We start from the raw sequence: 20264 nt of genomic DNA on the forward strand, positions 1-20264 counted from the left end.
TCATTTGCTCCTTTTAAAATCAGCTGCTTTTGGTTGACTGGATTCAGCTGAAAACCAGTCACTGATGTGATTGGCCACAAATCCTTTAGCAGCCACCCATTATGGTAACGGATAGAACTTTAGGATTGAGGTTAAAAAAAGGAAAAGCTCTGTTTGCTTGTTATTGGTTTATTTACTGAGAACCAAGCCTGGTGTTTTCTATATGCCTCAATGTTCAGATAGATCTTGGCAGTGCAGTGCAGTAAATTGAGATCCTGGGAGTTAGGGCGGAATAATTCATGCTAGCAGCTGAACTATGAACAGGAGCATTTGCCTACAAGAACTCCAGCCTGTTATGCAAATCATGGAGTTCTCACTGCAGAACTAGTGGTGTTAAATGTAGCTCTTTGTCAGAGCAGCAGAAATTTAGCTAACCTAGTGTGAATTTTAGCAATTTTGAGACTCCTCAGTCTCTCATCTACAAAGTGAACTTCTTATCAAGGCAGTGATTCTCCAATCATGATGTTTAGGGTGCATCTTAAAATGAATCCCTTTGACTCGTTTCCACCAGAGGCATGTGGAGCTGCATGATGGAATTTTGCTAACAAATGGCCACTCTTTCCCAAGCTTCTGGCATCAGTTTGACTTTTCTTTCCTTCTTTGTCCAGTCCAACTTTGCCATGGGCCGGTTACCTTCGACGTACAGGAAGTGCTACATGCTAGACTTTGGGCTGGCCCGCCAGTACACCAACACTACTGGGGAAGTTCGACCAGTAAGTACACTTCAGGCAGTGTTTTTCCATTTCTGCCACTGATTAGGAATGGAAAGGTTTTGTGGTTCTGTTTGTTTTGTTGCTGTTGTGCCTGGTCGTTATATTGTGCTGCATTTTCTGCAAGGTGAGAAGCAGCAAGTGACTTCAGCTGAGTTGGGGATCTAAGAAGGGGTGATAGATCTTGTCTTAAAAGATGTGTGGGTTTTTTTTGTTTGTTTGTTTTATTTCCTTTAGGATGATCATGTTTTCCACAGGCTTGCAATACTTACTGAGTACAATGTGGACTAACAAAGAGGGTGAGCCCAGTGCTGGCCATGTAACTTTTGTAGCCCCAGGGGACTGGTCTGGTTCAGTTCTCTGTGGTCTGAGGAAACAGGTTGGTGTGTTCTTAAAGCTTTTGATGAAAAAGTGTGCTAGAAGTTAAAAGCTCACCTGATCCCTGGGGCTGAGCTTACTGCGATGCTGTTCTCACCCTTCCTGGCTTTGGTTTTATGTTGACTGCCCCTATCCAGATTTCCTAGCAGGGATATTTCAGTGTGCCTGTCTGGAGGGGAGGTAAGGGCAGGGGGCATGACTTGTGCTGTGTAATATGGGTTTTATCTTCAGTTCTTTTGCCAGCATGGTGTTACCTGGGGTCACTCATAAGGATGTGTAAAGCTTCAGGTATTCTAGGATCTGTCAGAGAATTCCTAGATTTATTTCAGAACACAGTGCAAGCAGAGAGTGCTGATACAATATCTCTGTTTATCATCCTAGGCTTGCAGCTTTGGATCTGCACACTTTTTCCACCTGCAAGATAATTGTTGTTCTGGAAAGTGTTGATAATGTGCTAGCTAAACACAGAGACTCTGTAGTGAAGGGTATTTTTGGGGAGTGGGAAGAAAGCAAAGGCCAGGGAGCAGATTTTGTGTCTTTAGCAGATGAATATAGCTGGGGAGGTTTTTTTTTTTTTCTTTTTTTTTCTTCTTTCATAAGTCTTTTCAGTTTTCTTTTTCTCTGTAATTGGGAGCAGCTCCAAAGGTTGTGCCTGCATCTTATTCTTAGAGAGACACACATTATATACTACTGGACTTTCTTGTCAGTGCATTTTAGTTTGGGGATAACCCTTCTCCATATTGCCCTTCACAAAATATAGTCCCATTCCCTTCCTCTTTCTGCAGTCAGAATTGAAGTCCATTACAGCTTGAAACTGGTATTTGATTTGCTGCAAAATTCCTGCTTTTCTTAATGAAATCATTCTTTGCATCTGTATTTCAAGTCCCATTATTTGAACACTGCTCTTTCTTTACAATTAAAGAAATTAATTTTTCCGCATGTCTCTTCTTTTGAATCCTCTGTTTTGTTCCTTTCTCAGTGTAATTTAAAATTATTTCACTTTTAGTTTGCTCCTAGGCCCTGTGAAAAGTCTCCATTCATTTGGGATGTAGGAGAATCACACAGGTTGTAGTCTGATATACCTGATGTACCTTCTCCCACACCACACTTCAGGGGGTCAGGCTTTTTGACAAAAAATAATACGGCATAAAACCACACAAATATTCACTTCAGTGCCTTTTAACATTGTGCAATAGTCACTGGGCTCTTTGGGCCTTTTGTGTCCCTGCTGCCTGATACCACTTTGAGTCCCACTTATCAGAGCAAGGCATTTGTCTGGAGAAGCACAAAGTGATTGCTGCCCAAGTAATGCACTGAGGATTAGGAAGGAGATGGATGGTGTGAAGGCAAGAGAGATAAAACATTTTGTCGTGTTTTTGCATTGGGTTTTTTTTTAATAAGAACTTTATTACTTGTTTCACTGAAGAGATATTATTTCAACCCAGTAAGGTAAATTCTTTTTTCTCCATTCTCTTTCCGTTCATTTATCCATGGAGAAGACATTTTCTGAAAAATCCTGAGCCTAGTATTTCTGTGGTTTGGTTATGAGGTACAATACACAAGATAGGTGAGGGAAGGGGCTCACTCCCTTTTTTTGGAAGCATGTCTGGATTTTGCTCTCAGTCATATTCTTTTTTTTAACAGAAATTTTCTGCTCACGCAGGTTCTCTGCAGTTTCCTACAGTTTCAGAAGCATTGTCATACTTTATGAATAATACCATAAAAGCATCAGCTGTTTTCATATCCTCTGAAATTCAGAGCCACAATCTTATTATCACCTTTTCAAAAAAACTCTGAATGGCTTTCTAAGTAATACAGATAATGAGCCAGGTCTTTAGGATGCTGTGGGTTTGTTGGGTTTTGGGGTTTTTTTTAACTTACCTCTTGCCTTCTTACTTTCTAGAGACTGATTAAAGCTTTGAAGTGGGATCATTTCAAGGGCTGTCCCAGCAGCTTTTATAAAGGGAGCTGTTACTCTGCTGAGCCTTTGATGAGTGTTATGGATTTGATCTCTGTGTCTCTACAGAGGATGGGTACTTGACACTTGAGCTTGATAGATCAGCATTTGTGAAGTTATGGCCCATTTGACGTAACTAAATCCAGATTTATCCTGAATCTGAATTTGTCCTGTGCTTCTAGGAAAACAAAACTGATCTCCCTAGTGTGGCATGCTAATATTAGCACAAATGCCAGTCCTTGGAGAGGAGCTGTTGTGGCACAGATTTGCTTTCACAGGAATGGTCTCACCCCTCTGCTGCTTGCCCATTGCCACATGTTGCAAAGTCTGCTGGGCAACAGTCTGCAGGAACTTACATTGCTCCATAAAACAGAAGATGGTCGAGACCTGAAGGTGTGTAAAGAAGCATCCTGGGCTCTCTCACACCCTTGCTTTAAGTGTTGCCACAGCTGCTGCAGCTCTGTTAGTTATCAGTTTACTGTGCTGCTTATAAATGCCATAGAGGGAAAATTAAATCAAAATTTTCATGCCAAAGTTTTTGTTAAACATTAAGAACCAGCCTCACAGTTAAACTTTGATATAAAGGAAATCATGTTCTGAATTTGGCTGATTTCAAAACTCCTTGTTTATTGCCTCTTTAGAGGACAGCTATAGTTGGCACCATCAAATGAGAGAGAAACATGTTTTGCAGTGCAACTTCTTGTAGTGTGGACCTTTTGAGAGGCTGATGTTTTTGAGAACTCAGCTGTACTGTATGGGCGAGCTTGCCCTTGCCTATATGCACAAATGCTGCAGAGAAAACTGTTGGTGATGTGCTGCTTTCCCTCAGAAAAGCTGTGTAGACTTTTCCTGATTAGAAAGGTAGCTATCCCTGCTAGTTACATTTCTGCTGTTTCTGTTCTTTAGGAGAGTGTCAAATTTTCATTCTGAACCATCATTATGCTTTTTAAAAATTAGTATTTTACATGCCAGATGAAACAGAATACATCTGCCCAGCTCCCTGTGACCTTACCTGCAGGATATCCAGAAGCATCTCCCTTAGGGCTGGAGACAGGTTACCTGAGTGCTGCAATTGTTGTGGTCCATATGGAATAGGCTGATGAAAACTGCAGCACCTTTTTAGTGCCTTTGTACAAATCTAGATGAGGTAACAGCTGCTGATGCATGGGATACCACCTGTCCAGTTTCAAAGAAGGTGTTGCGGATCTAAGCAGTGTTCAGAAGGCAGCAATGACAAACTTGCATGAAGTGGGATTGAAAAGATTGTGATTATAACATGCACAAGATGAATGAAAGGAATTTTATTAAAGTCTGTAAAATACTAGTTAGTAAGTGCTTGCAGTTGCTGAGGATACTCTTCTAAAAAATGAGAACAGTTTTTCCTTCCTGATTTTCTCCCTTTCCTTTATCCTCTCCCACCAAAAAAGTCTGTTTTGTGGAGAATCCCAAGACCTTTCATAACAAATTTGATATTGCAGGATGCAGTGATCTATTTTAAGGATTTTATTGTTATTTCCCCTAGATGCAACCCTCTGCTGTGGCTCAGACAGAGACAGGAGCAGTTTTATTCACCATGGCTGTACAACTCAGCTTTGCATTGCAGCAGTATCAGTAGTCAGTGCTAAGACAACAGAACTAAGCAACTGGGGCATGAGCTGAGAAAATTTTGTGTTCTTTAAATATGAAGAATGTGCACAAGTCAAATTTTTCATCTTGCATTAATTTTTATAGCAGAGAGCTGGACTAGCAGAATCTGTTTGATACGGAGAGCTAAGACTGAGAAGAAAATGAACTTGAAGGGGGAAATGAACACAAACATTGTTATGCAGATGATGAACAACACATGCTTATGTAATGGAGGTGTTCTGAGTCATGAAGGTCTTCTGTGCTAATGTAGGTCAGGTTTTGGACAAGAACTCCTTGATCCTTGCTTGGCTCTGCCTGTTTTGTCACGTGCAGTTACAGAAGGCATGGTGCCTGTGGTACCCTGACTTCAGAAACACATTCCTGTGCCTCCACAAATATTAATTGCAAGCATTCAATGCTTTAGCAGCTTCCTCTTAATTATTTATTTGAAAATAAAGGCTATGTTTTTTTTTTCCCTGAAGCCTCTCTCCCGTTGCAGGATATGACAGGGGACTGTTGTGCTCAGCCAGCATTTCATTTTAGCTTAGTCAGCTTCAGCCCATTGATCAGATCCCCATCTCCTTGTGGCTCAGACTGCACTGCAGCAGTTTGCAGTGCCTTGCTGGAGAGGAGGCTGCACATGCACGAGGCGCTCAGTGGGCACAGGGATGGATGATGGTGTGGGCAGGACAGAGCACACAGCCTGCGCGCAAGAGCGTGAGCGAGGCTGAAGAAATGTGTCAGCTAATTGAGAAAAAAGGTATTTGTTTTCCAAATGTCTGGGTATGGTGTTAAAAATAAACTTTGCTGCAGTGAGTAAGGTATTAGAAGAGGAGATGATGGCATGTTTTTCTACTAAGTAGTTTTCCTCCCCCCCCCACTGGAAAATGAGCTATAAAATAACACAGAGGACAGGAACTTCTACATCCAATACCCCAGATACTCAGACAGAGAAGCCCAGTAGCTTTATACCTGCTTTTTACTTGAAGTACATGTAAATCTGTAGTATTATGTAAGAGATGAACATTTTGGAGTAGAATAACGGATTTGTGGAGCTGTATTACTATATTAGCTTGGGTGGGAACATAATTTTTGTCTCAAATTTTGTATTGTGAAAAGGTAATCACAGAATAGAATAGGCTGAAAACACAGCACAGTCACATTTGTTCAGCGATGAGGGAAAGGAAAAAGAATAGACCTAACTCATAAACACTGCACATTTAATATACAGTAGAAACGCAATTTCACTGAGAACAGGTTAGTTATAGAACAAATTGTCACAAAAATTATGTTATGATTCTTATTGTTACTTTAATTGCTGGAGTAGCAACTTTGCACTTGAGAAGTGAGATTATGTTCTGATTTAAAATGCCACAGTTACAGAAATCCAATGCTGTTGAAATTACATGTATGGGAAGCAGACTAGGTGATGGATTTGAAACTCTCTTAGCAAGCAGGGAATCTGGTATTTTGCTACATGTGGCTGTTTCTCTGCTCTCCTCATTGTAAAACCCGGGGTCAGCCAGGGTGACCTCAGATCATCTACATCAGGCTGGTGTTGGTTTTATTTTACCAGCAGCTGCTGAGGGGGTGAGAGAAAAGGAAGGACAACTCAGGCTCAAATTTTATGTGTACCTGCAGGGGACTGAGATCCCATTTTCCATCTCTGAGTGCTTTTACTACCAAGCTGCAGGGGGGTATACATTACATCTGAATGTGTCATTTCCTTCTGGCTGGTGCTATTCCACTTGAAGCTCTGATTATTCTTCCCACTGGAAAATGGAGGGAGGAATATAAAACTCTTACTGTGGCCAGTGATGAGGGAGCAGAGGCTTTGCTCCCTAGGTGAGTGAATATTGGATTTGAATTGGATTGCAGGTCAGATTTCCCCTCAGTCAGGTAAGTGCATTTGCTGCCAGGTCATACTCTTCCTCCCTCTTGGTAATAATTATTCATGTATTCCATGCAAAAGGTATCATTTCCAATCTGTGTGTTTTTAACTTGCATCTCAAGGCACCCTTAGGGATGAGAGTGTCCTCTGGAAGGAGGGTGATGGTGTTTACATGTGGGCAGGTTTGAACTTCAGTGTGCTGCACCTCAGTGATTGCCACAGCTGCCTTTTGTCCTCTTCCTTTTGATAGAAAGGAATCATCACCTCCATCTGGTTCCAGGAAAGCGTTTTGAGCTCTAAATCCCAAAGGAGATGTGACTCCAAATCATTTCCATTTCAGTAGTTCCCTTGGTCTGTTTCAGTGGATGAAAATCTTCTCTTTCTTACTTAGCACTCTGTTCTTTCTGTTGGGATATTCAGTGCTGCTTTTTGCCTTATGGGACCTTGCATGTAAAAAACAAATGCAGCTCTGAGGCCAAAGCTCTCTTGTTAAAAATCATGATAACTGAATAATAGGATTACAACTGAAATAAGCTTTTGACTAAAAAAAAATACTTGTTCTTTGTTTTTACTGGGAGAAAGGCATTCTCATCTTCAGCACAAGTTCAAGTGCTGTAATCATGTGATGCATCTATTTAAAAAGACAAAATACCTTGGTCTTTAATGATGTTGAATTCATTGGAAATTTTGAACTCTCCTAAAGTAAAGTAGGATTGATGGCATTTTAACTCAACTGCTTTGTGTCTTTTGATTTGGAAAGAATAGCAGGAGACTTAAATAGCTTTCTCAAATCTAAATTTCATGCAAAATTTATGGAATTGTTAGGATTTGCACATTTTTAGGAAAAGGGAATAGTAAGACTCAAATAAGAAACTCCATTGTGTGGATTGCTTTTGATTACTTGATTTCTATTGGAATAAGTATCTCTCAGTCAAGCTCTTTCCTCAGGTCACTGAATTGAGTTTAAAGGTTATATAATATATTATAATATTAATTTTTGCCTCTGATGAGGATGTCCCTCAGATTTCTCTGCTGTGCCATTCACAGATGCAATGACTGCTCATGTGACCTAAAAGCAGCCCTGAGTTTTCATCCTGCTCTCTCCCAAACCACCATTCTGCATCTCCCCACGGACAGTGGAGCACAGCAGCAGTCACCAGGGAAAGGGAACATGCCTCAAGTCGGCAGCTGAGAAACCTGTAAAGTTGGCAAGCCTCTGTTTGTGTGGAGATTGATTGTGAGAAAGCAAGGTGGTGGTTGCAGAAAAAAACCAAATATCTTGGGTGAGAACCCGTAGCAATTCAAATAGGAAAGGAGACGTTGCTGTTGATTTTTAGAAACTTGTGTGCTAATGTTAGAACTTGCTCTGGATGAAAAGGGCAAGAGATGAGGGAGCAAATCCCCTTGAGGGCTATTAGATCAGTTTGGTTAGGGGAGGAAGGGAGGAGCACACACCAGATAATTGTAGGAAGGAAAAGCACAGTAGAAGTGTACAAGTGACCTCTGTGGTAAGGCTGGCTGCATGGCTGCTCTCAGCTTTGTTTTTCCACTTATTAGGTGGGATGTGCAGGCAGGGGAAGGTTTTCCCTAGAGGGCCCCCTCTCACCACTTACAGAGCACTCACAAATCTCACAGGCTCACCAAAGGCTTGGTGTGTTTTCTGGCTAAATGAAACTCAGCACAGGATGGGCCAGCAGCCCTGGGAAGGGTGATGGGAGATGGCAACAGCTAAACAAGACACAGGTTTCTGTTGGGATACAATATTGAATGTTTTTTAATTTATTTCTGTTTAATTTTTTCTCATTTTGTTGGTTTTTTTTATCATGTTTTTCTTTGGGTTTCTCTCTGTTTTACAGTTCTTTTGGGCTCTTCTTTTGAGACTGTGTTTGATGCGTTGGCTTCCCATCCGCTGCTCGTAACCATCTCTGCTATGAGTTGTGAGTGAGCCATCACCATGCTTCTGGGTTTTCATTTTGGTTTGTGCTTTTGTTATATATGGAAGTCCAAATTACACCTGGTTTTCTTTTTTCCCTCATGATCTGTTTGTTTTTCAGCAGGATTGTGACAGCTACCTAAATGTGATGCAAAGGCCTAGAGCACTTGGGATTCTCTCTGAGGAGCTGGCAGATATTTGGGTGGTGCAGACTGATTTTGTCAATTCTGTGGTTTCAGAGACAAAAGGAGGGGAGTTTTCTCATCTTACTTTTCTGTCTCCAGCTTCCTCTAGTAATTTCTGACTCCCTGTGGACATAAAATATAATGCAGTCATTAATGATTCCACAAAATGCTGCTGTTTAAGTTAAGAAGTCAAAATGCATATAAGAGGTGTGGATTTTCTCCCCACCAGAAGAGGTGGAGAGGCATGAACTTGTCTGAAGAAGCAGAAGGTTCCTAGAGGTCATAGGAATGCTTCCTTTAAGTTCAGCTAAAGCTTTCTTTCACTTTTCCTTCTTACCACAACCTTTCAACACAAGTCGTTTCTATCCAAGATATATCTCCAAATGCTTTCCATGATCTGTGGCATCTCCTCTCCCATTACCACCTTCTCTTCACACTAACATTTTTCAAGTTCAAGTGCTAACATTTTTCAAGTTCTTACTGCTGAAAGTCCTTTTCCTGATTCCAGGAGGAATGGGTCAATATCCTAGATGACAGCAGGCCTGCCATGGGCAAAGGTTGTGCATCTCATGAGGTTCCAGAAAGCTGGGGAGGAACCAATGGTCATGGTCATGAGAGCACCACAGTCACAAGAAACAGCAGGAGTGCAGTACTGGCATCCAAATACAAGCTTTTAGGAAAGCACATTCAAAATATCCAGTTTCCTTTTGCTGGTGAGGCAAAAAAGGAATAATTTTAATCTCTACGAATGAACATGGTGTGAGGGGCAGGGATTCACATTAATGAGAAAATATGGGTACTCCTCTCATAAAAGGGGAGTGTGCAGGAAAGACAGACTTCATGTGAATCATGAGGGGGATGCTGTTGGCACTTGAAATAGAAATGATCCTGAGTGTTTAACCTGGAGAATGATGGGTGTATAAGAGCACAGTTTTGAAAACACTTCCACTTCATACAGGATTTTGTTACCTACTTCTGTCTCTGTCTGTGAGGTGGTCTACATTGCTAATGCAATGAAAGGAACACAGAGTATAGGTTTTGCTCTGTGGTGGTGATCTAACACATTGTCCCAAGCTGAAACTCATCTTAAACCAAGTTTCTTACACAGTGCAGCACTGTGTAGTAAAGTACTTTAGCTTTGTGGTACACACAATCTCAGTGAGAGAAGAGATATGCTTTATAACATTTTTTATAGTAACACTGATGTGTAAAAAAAGAATAATTTATGGTTTAAAATTGTATTTCAACTTGCTAGCTTATTATATATTCATACTTTTGGGGATTCAAATCACTTGGATTATATATAACTTCATAGTCTGAAGCTCCTGAGTGTTGCAATTTCAGTTCTGTCTCAACTGTGGACTGGTCTGGACAAAAAAGGATGGTGTATCCAGGCTCTTTCCCATTGCTGACCAGTGCTGTGGTGGGATGAAGTTTATTAACTGGAAGAAATGAAGTGTGTAAAGAAATCATCTGGAAAATCAAGGTTTATGAATTCAGAAGAAAAGTCAATAATAGTTGGGTCTGCAGCACATGCCACAACAAATGCTCAGGGAAGAGTTGTTTGTCTGAATGGAAAACAAGGGATCTCTACAGCCTGGGAAATGCTGGATTGCAGTGACAATTCCTTGTGACTGGCAGGGCAGCAGACATGGTTAAAAGAGGTGCAACCTTTATGAGCAAAGACCCTGTTACACAGTTAGCATCTGTTTTGTTCAAGGGACTCTAAAGGTCCTGTCAAAGCAACTGCAAAGTTTTGCCAATTGCGGTGCTCTCCTTTCCCTGAGGTCCCAGGAGAGAGAGGAGAGGAGGAAAATCCCTCTGGGTTCAGGTGTGGGGCTGCTGAGAAGCAGCAGGGTCATGTTGGGACAGATGCAAGGTTAAAGACCTGCACCAAAAGCTGGGATTTGCTTTGCTTTGCTTCTGAGAGGTTTGCTACCAATGCTTGCAAACTGCCTGGCATTGGTTTCAGAACAGATCTAAATAAAGGCTGCACAGATAGCCTGTCTGCCAGGAATAGTAAGTATTGATCTAAAACAATTTTTAGAGGCATTGCTGACATACTGAAGCCAGCACACGTGGTACTTGGTTCAGCACTTGCATGGACTGCAAAAATGGAATAATTTTTGTTCTGAAAACATTGCAGGTTACATGTTAGAATTGTTCACAATATACCCCTATGGCTCATGATAAGTATCCAAACACACAATCTTCCATTCATAATGGAAAAGAGGAATATCTTCTTTCTTTTGAAAGTGTAGAGCAAATTTATGGTGATGGCTATATTCCAATGGCCAATATTGTGCTTTTCAGGAACTCACATCAGTGAATCCTGTGGAATTCTATTTTGCAGTTGTTTGTCAGTGAGAATCCTGAATTGCATAGTTCTGAGAGCAGTGAGGTACATGATCGCAAATATAATATCTCTACTATTACCTGCTGCTAAATAAGTATCTTATAGCTCAAGCTGCTCTAGTGCAAGATTAAATGCTGGATTAAGTGCATGGGATATGCATATGGGGTCTCTTTGGGGAGTATTTGATTAGCACAAAAGTTGTAAGATAGACTTACAGCTTTTTTTTTTTGCTTAGAGTCATTATAACTTAGGAGCTGTACACGTGTGGGTATGTTACATGGTGTTGGTGAACTTGTTAAAAAAACATTTGAAATTTTATTCTTTCTGAGAATATTGAAATTCAGAGCAACTTCCCTGTACCCCAAAGGAAGCAACTGAATTGTACACATTTAAAGTGACAGAAGGGTGCCCTAGAATAAAAGTACAGAGTTTTAGGCCTGGTTCTGGAAGTACAGGCACAGCTGAAAGAACAAACCTGAATCCACTGACCTCTGTGGGACAAGTTACTCAATTAATTTGTTATTAATATGTTCAATTTGGAGTAGGAACTTCATTTTGAATATGTTTACCTCTTTGCTCAAGCTTAGCCTTATGATGGAAGAAGTCTGAACCTGGTTTACTGCAGGAATTTTGAAACCACTGCTGTTAAGTCTCATTAACTCTGGTGCTTCTAGTTCAACTAAGAGAATTTGGTGGATGTCATGATTTAAATGCAAGGTTTTTTCAGAATGACATCTGCATAAGTGAACTCACATGGTCTAATGTTCTTGTGGAGGCAGCAGTAGAAAGAGTTGGAACAGTTGCTCAGCCCCCAAAGCAGAGAAAGCCTCCAGATGGGACAAATAAGTCACAGGAGGACTGCCTTTCCACACCCACTGTATCAAGCCTTTAGTTCCCAAGGACATGAAAAAGAGAATCAGGGAAAGAGAAAAGAAAATAAAGATAGGATACACTGGGAAGAATCTGGAAAAAAAGCAAGAACTCTGAGTTAGAGGTTCATCATTTGTTGAAGTCTTCCAGAAGATGCTTACAGCAGTGGTCATCTGTCAGAGTAGGTGATCCTCATTTCCATCCTGACCAGGCCACCTTCAGGCTCTGCTTAGCTCATGTTACTCATGACTCAGTTTTGCTCTTCTTTACTAGCTTTTCCCTTGACCTGCAGTTTAAAAAGGAAAATCTGACCCTGGTTAATGTTCTTCTCTCTATGCCTGGACTGTTACTGTTCTAACACAGCACTGTAACCACCTTGCCTTCTCTGTAGGGCGAGCTTTCCTCGATATGCAGAATCCGAGAACGCTCTCTGTGTAGCTGCTAGAGCACAAGAAGGCACTAAGAGCCTCCTATTCCTTGGATGCATCCAAAATAGCAATTTAGACAAGGAGTTCTCAGCAGTTGGCTGCACAGGGGATGCAGTCATCCACTCTGTTCCTGAGATATTTCTCTTGCCTCCCTCCAGCCTCGCAACGTTGCCGGTTTCCGAGGAACCGTCCGCTATGCCTCCGTGAATGCACACAAAAACAGGGTGAGTGTTTTGGAGCTATAAAGAGTTGCCAGTAAGATAATTCCCCCTCTGAGACCTGTTTTCAGGAGTAAAGGAGCAAGAGGTGAGAGTTCTGTTTTGTTATCTGTGGAAGTTAGTATATCAGGAGATTTCCATTGGGTAGTTAAGGGTGTTGACTGTAAAATCAAAATTATGCTTCACTTATTGGGTCCCCTATAGTTGGCAGACTTTAAAATTGTAATTATTGCATTACCAGACACTTTTTGAGGGCAAGAGTAAGCCACACTGAAGGGGAAATCTGGTTAAATTCCATGCTGCTTGTTGCTAGTTTCTAGCAGAACTTGGCCAGGAATTACCAAGTGCCCAGTCCCCAAATCCATTCTTGATCTGTAATTTTAAATATTACCATCACACCATCAGGAGATGAGCTACCTGGTGAAAGCTAGGGGGTTTTTTCCTGAAAAGAACCATTATTTAGATAGTGTCTGGCTCACTATAAATGCTTCTAGAAGGCTTATCTAACATTCTTGTCAAAACACTCCTCTCTCCTGTTTCAGTAGTGCTCCTTTGCAGACAATAAACAGTAAGTTTGGACAATACTCTCAGGCACAGGGTGTGATTCTTGGGGTGTCCTGCACAGGGCCAGGAATTGGACTGATGGTCCTGATGGATCACTTCCAACTCAGCATCTTCTGTGGTTCTTTCTAAGTTGTGCATTTCTGCTGCCAGATGGAAACTGTCAGCCCCCCTGCATTACCTCCAGGTTTCTGGCCTTACTTGGAATGAGATTGTAGGATTATCTGTACAAAGAAACATCAGTTTTTTTTAGGGAAGGAGCAAGATATTGTCTACAAGAGGTGGAAAGTGAGATGTGGGGAGGGCAGCTGAATGCCATCCTGGATTCTTTCTGTTTCTTGAGAGACACTGAGAAACCTGAGGTATAATTTTTGCAAGAGCTGAGTAGGCCCAGCTGTAGCTGGCATCAGCTGAATGTATATTTAGACACAAAAATTGCTGTATAATGCAGGCTATTTTGAGAAATCATATCCTAGACATTGGAAGTTGAGCACCAAAAATGAGTTCATGTGCTTTGAATTTCAGCCTTTATCCCCATGTTTCCATTTCCCATTCACTAACCCAGGAGGAGAGTTGTATGTGGAAATGTTATAAATCTGTAAATTGTTGTGGTGCGTGATGGTGAGTCTTCTGCAAAAAACTCTTGAGCGGATTTGGATTATATTTAGGCTTAAAAATAATAATAAAAAATGTGTTGTATATACAGTTTGGGGTTTTTCTTAATCTAGGTTATTGCATTAGTAAATATGTATCTTTAGCCTTTGATTTGGCTTTTTTAATCATTGGCTGGGAAGTGTGACTTCTCTTCCTGCCCTTTAAAATGAGGTGGCTCATCTGGAGAGTACACCTGGAGCCCTCAGCCATGGGGAACTTTGCTCCTCAGTCTTGGTCTCTGTTTTCTGCAGGAGATGGGCAGACATGATGATCTGTGGTCCCTCTTTTACATGTTGGTGGAGTTTGCTGTTGGTCAGCTTCCATGGAGAAAGATCAAAGACAAGGTAGGAAAACTGGTGTCTGTGCTTAAGAGAGGGTGCTACATTTTAATTATTATGACTCTTTATTATTCCTCCTGCAGCTCAGTGCAGCTTTTTTTCTGGAGTCAAGCCAGAATCTCCTTTTCATCAGGTCCTACTGTAAGCTGCTAACCTGCTTTTGTGTGTTCTGATACACAGGGTGGGCTTCTCTTATTTTGAGCAATCAGACTTTTTTTTTATGAATATTGTTAATCATATTTGATCACATGGTTTTTACTTTTTTCTTGCAAAGTAAACAATACAAGTGCAAAGACTGAGCTTGTCCTTTTGACAAATAAAGAGAGCCTTTAGGAGGGAAACACCTTGCTGTGCCAAACAAGCCAAATGGGATTTGAAATTAGAAAGTTGAACAGAATAAAGCTAAGTGTTCATATTGTCTTGGAAATACTTTGTGCTAAAGAATAAAATCCCTGGAAGGAAATAGGTCACCTGTGCAGCAAGCTTCTGACTCAGGATTCCCCTTTGGCCTCTGCCTGCAGTGCCCAAGCTCCTTGTGCCTTAACAGCAAACAGGAGGAGTGTGTAGGCACTGTGCTGGGTCTAGGAAGAGTCTGTGTTCCAGGAATGATAAATGTGAAGCAATGGAGGAGATTCTTGGCTCTGAAATGTTTTTGTTTGTTTGTTTGTATTGGTTTTTTTCCAGGAGCAGGTTGGCATGATAAAAGAAAAGTACGAACACCGAATGCTGCTAAAACACATGCCTTCAGAGTTCCACCTTTTCCTGGATCACATTGCAAGCCTAGACTACTTCACCAAGCCAGACTATCAGGTCTGTCTTTGTTACTTTGTGATGCATGGCACTATGGATTGGCTTTTAGATTTTTTAACATTTCCATGAATGTGTTTATATCTGTCTGAGTATTGGTGAGACAGAGAGATGGGCAAGACTGAGTGGTGATCAGAGTCCAAATTTATTGTGGACTACTTATGCTTATTTACTAGTCTAGGAAGGCTAGTAATTTTTTACTACAATGATTGGATTAATCATCACAGAACGAACTTATACATTTTGCAACATCTCTTGCTTGTAGAAGTTGATTCAATCTTCTTTCCTGTCAGCCAGTCTTGATTCAATCTTCAAAGCTCTGTTCTTGACAAGGCATCCTGATTATCAGATCTCTTGTGTTAATCAGGTCTAAAGTACTCTCTGTCGTGTGTGCCCAATAGCTGAGGAATACCTTTCCTAGAACCAGGAAAAAGAGGATGGACTGTACAGTTCTTCAAAACCTCAAGAGTTCCTTCATCTCCTTCCACCACCCTGTCCAAAATAATCCTGAACTCCACACTAGATAATTCCTCCCAAACAACACAGTACCTTTGGCTTTCATTAAGACACAAAAATTTTGAGGTACTCCAAATGTGGCAGAATTTTGGCACAGCATGCCACGGTCTTAGAGCCTACACTGACAACTCAATGGTGTACACCAACCCCTTTGATTTCTTGAAGACTTATATAGGCCTTGACCATTATTATCTCTTTCTTTAATATTCTAACATAGGGTTTTTTCTCCCATTCAGTGTTTGCTGTCAGCCTATATGTGAGTAACTCAGACTAACACAACACAACTGAAGCAACTTGATTCTGTGTTGTTTTTTTTTTTTATCACAGTGGTTTTCTGTGTACATTAAAGATAGTGATGGAAACAACGTTTTATAAGCAGATCTGTGCAGTCTTATCTGAGTGCCTGGTCCTGTTGATAGTGCATCAAATGAGTGGGAAAGTGGTAGGAGGGTGTTCCAACAAACCCTCTCCAACAGTGCCTTTGTGGTTTAGCCATGTACATGTTGTAACATAGCAACCACACATTTTTTAAAAAGTAAAAGGAAAAGGCAAATGCTTTCTACATAGTGCAGTGGAAAAATAACATTTGCCACTAAGAGGGAGAGCTACAGAGGGATGGAAGTGGACTGATGAGGTGCAGAGGGAGCTGGATTTGTTTGTCCTGGAGTAGAGAAGTCAAAGAGGGGATCTGATTGCTCTTTCACTGCCTCAAGGGACAGTTGTGGGGAGAATAGAGGCAGCAAGGGTAATTGTGACTAAATCCAGCATGGGGGTGGAAAATTCAGAGTGTGGGTTCTTATATACAAAACAGGTACTTAGAAAAGCTGTGGAATTTCCATCCTTGGGGATTTCCAAAGATTGGCTGAATGACAAATATGATCTGCCTTTTAAGTAGCTCTGCTTTGAGCAGATGGTTGGATTAGAGATTTCCAAAGCTGCCTTTGAACCTACATGCTCCTGTATCCTCTTCCAGCTTAAAATAATTGTGTCCTAATGGTACCAAAAAGCCATCCTTGAGACTGAAATGGAAGGAGATGTTTCCAGACAGAATTCAGGCAGTACTAAACACAAACAGCTCTTTCACAGTAGGGCATTTGACTGAAGCTGTGAATTGCCTTTTTGCCTTCAGTTTCTTGCAGGTGCAGCTCGGGCAAGAAGCCTCCAAAAGGGAACTCCCCACAAAAGTCTGGCATCTGAAGCTTGCCACTTCTAGCTTGACTTGGAGACCTGTTCCAGACAGCAAATTCTCCAAGCATCTCAGCTTCTGAGATGTCTATGTGCTGATTTATCTGGATGTATTACTCTGAAATATTAAGAACTATACCAAAAGCCATTTGAATTTGTCACCAGTATCAGACCCACAGAGAAATAAAGGAAATGTCATGCAGAGTGGCAATTTAATTACAGCTTTGAGTCTGTGAGATGATGTCTCCAAGAGACAAATACCAGGCTGTAACAGGACACTAAGTGTGACCAGAGATCACTACTCTCTGATGGATAGATGACACAAGTTTGCCAAAGCAGGGGAAAGGAAAATGATGGTAGAATAAAATAGACTTGAGCTGTCAGGTGATGGATCTTATGCCCTGTGTTTTTGTACTTCTTGGGCTCATGTCCTCAGGTGTCAGGTCTGTCCCTTTAATGGATCGCTGTCAGTGTTGGTTCATGGTTAGGATCAAACTTTCAGCACTTTCACAGCAGGAGGATGTGGGTGTTGAGGCAGCATTTTGGGGTTTTCTGACTCATTTGACAGCAAGAGGCATGCCTCTTCCCTGGAAAAGTGCAGATAGGATGTAGTAGAAAATTTTTTGTACTACACTTGCATATAGTCCAGCTGGTAGAAGAGCAGCTGCAGGTGTGGCTGGCTTTTCTCTCCAAAGATATTTTTGCAATGAGTATCAGAAAAGTAATAGTGACCTTTGCTCCTGCAAAATTATAGAACTTTAAAGTGCAAAGGCAAGTGCCTTTGCTTGGGAATCCATCCTATTCCTTCAGCTAGGGCATTGGGAATTGCATTTCAGTCAAGGAAAAATGATCAGATCAGCTGTTGTTATATGAGTGAATGGCTGTCCTGTGCACATCCTGAGCAGAGGTGGAAAGGTGAGTTTCCTATATGGACATCCTCCTTTAGATTCAGTCAATACCAGATATTGTCAGAGCAATTGGGAGAGACTCCCTGTGAACAACCAGTGCTGGTTTGAGTTCTCTCATGCTTACCAAGTGTGGTGGTTCAGCTCCAGCTGGCAGCTGTGTACCCTGCACAGTGGGATGGGGAGCAGAATCAGAAAAAAAAAGAAAAAAAACACAGGTTCAGACAAGGACCATGCAATAGCGGAAACAAATAGAATATAATAATCAAAATTGTAGTTAAGGAAAAAAGATAGTAATAATAATAGAAAATCAAGTGATGCAAAATACAATTGCCTGATGCCCAACCAGTCCCCAGGCAGCAATGGTCCCTTCCAGCCAACTTCCCCAGTTTATATACTGGGCATGACACTCTGTGCTATGGAATATCCCTTTGGCCAGTTTGAGTCGCAGCTGTCCCAGCTGTGCTCCCTCTCAGCTCCTTGTGCAGCTCTCCACCAGCAGAGCATGGGACACTGAAAAGTCCTTGAATGAGGGTAGGCACAACTGAGCAACAGCCAAAACATCAGTGTGTGATCAACACTGCTCTCATCCTCAATGCAAAGCACAGCACTGCACCAGCTATTGAGAATAAAATCAACTCTATTCCAGTTGAAAACAGGACAGCAAGTTACTAGATATCTTCCATCACAGTCCTAGTGTTTTCCCCCTGGAAATTCTTGTAGGACTTACAAACACACATCAGGAGCATTCCCTTATCAAAAGGGGACCTCTTCCACTAAAGAGGTGTGCCTGATATTTATTCTTAAATACTGTGTTGTAGATTACAGTGCAGATTAGAAACTTGATCAAGAGCAATTTGCTATGCCCAAAGTTTCTGCTGAAAGAGTCCATCTTCTTAGATAAACCCCAAAGAATTCAAGGCTTGAGCACCTGGACAATCCATAACTGGTTTGGTACATTTTGTATGTGATATTTCAGGATTGATTGTGATTCCTTTCCTGAGCCTTGGCCAGGAGAAGCCATTTAGACAAGATGTATCATGACAGCTTAGTGGGTAATTTGTGCCCCATTTGCTGCTTCCCTCTCATTCCCCGGGCCATCAGCCCAAAACATGGCATGCTGCTACATAATGTGCAATTAAGCTTTATGTCCTCATGGACAGTAACATCCTTAATAGAGAAACATACTGGACCTCTTCTTTATCAAAAGAAGTCTTTATCAAAACTAGTGGGTTTGATACTCAGAGTTGGAATTGCATATTGTCTTGCCCAGCAGAAGGAAATTCAACATGACTGTGGAAACTTTTCTGATTCTTAATATTCTGTCTGTAGGCAGAGGATCTGTGGACAGAATCCAGTGACTTTTTGCAGGGCTTTCCAGGAGCAGTGGCTGTTGCTGCTCTGTGCAGTTTTCCACTCCACTTCTCTCCTTGTAAAGCTTTGACCTTTCATCAGGAGTGTAAAGGTTTCAGAGAAAGCTGAGAAGACTCAGTAAGCCCATTAAATAGCTTTAGAATAATGGCAGGTGAAGATACCTGTACCCTTCAGCCATGGAAAAAGATCCTACAGGGAGTACAGTAAAGGGCTATAAAATCCCTAATGGCCTGCAAAGTCAAGTGCAAGAGTTACAGAATAAGTTATAGCAGAAAGTAACAAAAGTTGTTTCAACTGAGTGAGTCCTTAAAGGAATGCTAAGAATAAGGCAGCTGAACATCTAATTTTATCATGTGGTTTCTTACTTCAGACTGCTTCAGTGTCAAAGGAATGGAAGGTGGCAGAAGCAGTACCAATTTTTAAATAGCTTCACAAGATACCACTCCCTGATACTGACATGTCCATCACAAAGAATCAAAAGCTGTGATTAGACTGGCATTAGTGGACAGATGGGTGAGGATGATCTAATGAACTGAAGCCAGTATGGCTTTTATAGGAGCATCTGTCTACAAATGTGGGGAGCTCTTGCAAGGCATCTTTGAGTTTGTGAGGATAATAATTTCTAAAAGCTACTTGACAGTAATAATTTCCAAAGTAGCAGTCAGAAAACAAATACAATCTTAAGAATTTCCTGTGCCTTGGTCTGATTGACACCCAACTCTGGAAATTCTGTTTATCAAATGTAGCATTACCACAGGAGTGTGCACCTGATTCTAGGGTTCTGGGTCACAGAAAGGAGGAAAAAGTTGGCTCATCTGCAAGCTCCAAATAGGCATTTTTCTGCAGTTTGGTGGAAGGTAGTGGGAAATGGCAGGCTTTCCTGTCCTTCTGATCGTGCTGATAAACAGAACTGGAATATAGTTGCAAACAGGATGTTTGCTCATGCTAAATTTTATTCATAACTTAGTGTTGATTCTACACCATAAGCTGAATGTTTTAGCCATCAGATTGTCTCTCCCTGTAGAGGGAAACTGTCAGGCTGAATCCTGTCAGTTCTGCATTATTTAGCTAAATAATTTTATTAGAAATGTAGGACCTCACAGCTCTGTTAGCCTACAGCATCCAGTTTCTTTTTGACAGCACAACATCAGATTTCTCTGCTAATGCATTGGTGCATTGAGAACTACTGACAGTAATTTCATTCTCTCCTAGAGGATACCAGTTCTTAGAAAAGGAACAAGCATGGAGCACATCAGCCATGAGCATTTGTACCTGCCATCTTATAAAGAAAATTGTATCATCCTTTTTAGAGCTTTATTTTCTTAGGCAGCCA

The 20264-nt window shown here is 41.2% G+C and overlaps 1 protein-coding gene across 4 annotated transcripts in view; it reads left to right on the forward strand.

The window, feature by feature from the left end:
- TTBK1 (tau tubulin kinase 1) overlaps nt 1-20264 on the forward strand; it is a 100936-nt gene that overhangs the window by 38450 nt on the left and 42222 nt on the right. For 3 of the 4 annotated variants that reach the window (XM_074536767.1, XM_074536768.1, XM_005486770.4), the window contains exons 6-9: nt 648-752; nt 12532-12597; nt 14058-14150; nt 14829-14954. In XM_074536767.1, the coding sequence (XP_074392868.1) occupies nt 648-752; nt 12532-12597; nt 14058-14150; nt 14829-14954 (390 nt within the window). Of the gene's footprint in view, nt 1-647; nt 753-8486; nt 8539-12531; nt 12598-14057; nt 14151-14828; nt 14955-20264 lie in introns of those variants that run through there. The other variant, XM_074536769.1, reaches the window with a different exon arrangement.

Source organism: Zonotrichia albicollis, chromosome 3 (genome assembly GCF_047830755.1).
Source record: "Zonotrichia albicollis isolate bZonAlb1 chromosome 3, bZonAlb1.hap1, whole genome shotgun sequence".
Classification (NCBI taxonomy): domain Eukaryota; kingdom Metazoa; phylum Chordata; class Aves; order Passeriformes; family Passerellidae; genus Zonotrichia; species Zonotrichia albicollis.